General features: G+C 51.1%; 1 protein-coding gene across 1 annotated transcript in view; it reads left to right on the top strand.

Moving 5' to 3' along the window:
• The window catches only part of LOC100944675 (glutamine--tRNA ligase), a 5,334-nt gene extending 4,080 nt beyond the window's left edge, over positions 1–1,254 (top strand). Inside the window, exons 11-15 of the mRNA XM_012811890.2 lie at positions 268–367; positions 479–557; positions 639–747; positions 846–976; positions 1,085–1,254. Coding sequence (XP_012667344.1) covers positions 268–367; positions 479–557; positions 639–747; positions 846–976; positions 1,085–1,181 — 516 coding nt within the window. The 3' untranslated portion in view covers positions 1,182–1,254. The remainder of the gene's footprint in view (positions 1–267; positions 368–478; positions 558–638; positions 748–845; positions 977–1,084) is intronic.
• Positions 1,255–1,443: the final 189 nt, after the last annotated feature.

Raw genomic sequence — 1,443 nt, 5'->3', positions numbered from 1 at the left:
CTCCCAAGTAGCTGGGACTACAGGTGCCCGCCACAACCCCTGGCTATTTTTGTTGTTATCATTGTTTAGCAGGCCTGGACCGGGCTTGAAATTGCCAGCCTTGGTACATGTGGCTGGCGCCATAACTACAGGTGCCGAGCCAGAGTAAGCTCTTGAAGGCATTTTTAATTCTGACATGGGAGAGCTCTGAGGATGTTCTAGTTTGTTGAGCTGGACTGTAGGCCTGGTGGATGATGTGAGAACTCACAGATGTTGCAACATTCTTAGGCTAACAATGGTATCTGCTTTCTGCGTTTTGATGACACCAACCCTGAGAAGGAGGAAGCAAAGTTCTTCACTGCCATCTATGACATGGTGACCTGGTTGGGTATGGACTGGTCAAGGCCTGGGCAGTACTGGTAGTCAGTGGGCTTCTCCATGGGCCATGGCCTGCCATTGGGTGTTTCTGGCTGGCTAATATTGTCTAATTCTGCCCTAGGTTATACACCTTACAAGGTGACATATGCCTCTGACTATTTTGACCAGCTGTATGCCTGGGCTGTGGAGCTCATCCACAGGTGAGGCCAGGGCCATGTTGTAGAGCCAAGCTGGCTGATCAAGTCACAGCCATGCCAGTCATTGACACCCGTTCCCCACAGGGGTCAGGCTTATGTATGCCACCAGCAAGGAGAGGAGCTGAAAGGCCACAACCCTCTGCCCTCACCCTGGAGGGACCGACCCATGGAGGAGTCATTGCTGCTCTTTGAGGTGGGGACCTGGAGGATTAGCTGAGTTTGGGTGGGCCAAGATGGTGAGGATGAGATACCTGTGTGCTTAGAGGCAGCCTGAGCCCTTGTTCCCCTCAGGCAATGCGCAAGGGCAAGTTTTCAGAGGGTGAGGCAACGCTGCGGATGAAATTGGTGATGGAGGATGGGAAGATGGACCCTGTGGCCTATCGAATCAAATATACACCACACCACCGTACTGGGGACAAGTGGTGAGAGTGGGCAAGGGGTAGGGTAGCAATGCTGTAGAACAGGGCAGTGGGCCATGGGGCAGGGCAGAGTGTGGCTGGATGGTAGGACTCACTATTTAAGCCTTGCAGGTGCATCTACCCCACCTATGACTACACACACTGCCTCTGTGACTCCATCGAGCACATCACCCACTCACTGTGTACCAAGGAATTCCAGGCCCGGTGAGGAGCTTGGGCCCATAGGGTGGTAGGGTAGTTGAATTCTAACATCCCTTCCTGTGGTCTCTCCCTGGTCTGAGAAGTAGCCATTCATTTTTTTTTTTTTCTAAGTTTTTGCTTTCAATTTCAGCTGGCTTTCACTCATCTTGGTTTGAAGTTTTTTTCTGTTAACTTTTTTTTTCCTTTTTTCCTTTAGTGATTCTCTTGCCCTTTGCCTCCCAAGTAGCTGGGATTACAGGTGCCTGCCACAACGCCTGGCTTTTTTTTTT

The sequence above is a fragment of the Otolemur garnettii genome, unplaced genomic scaffold (genome assembly GCF_000181295.1).
Source record: "Otolemur garnettii isolate 467f Iridium unplaced genomic scaffold, OtoGar3 scaffold00179, whole genome shotgun sequence".
Lineage (NCBI taxonomy): Eukaryota > Metazoa > Chordata > Mammalia > Primates > Galagidae > Otolemur > Otolemur garnettii.
Note: the sequence above shows the minus strand (reverse complement) of the source record. Positions and strands in the feature narration are given on the sequence as shown.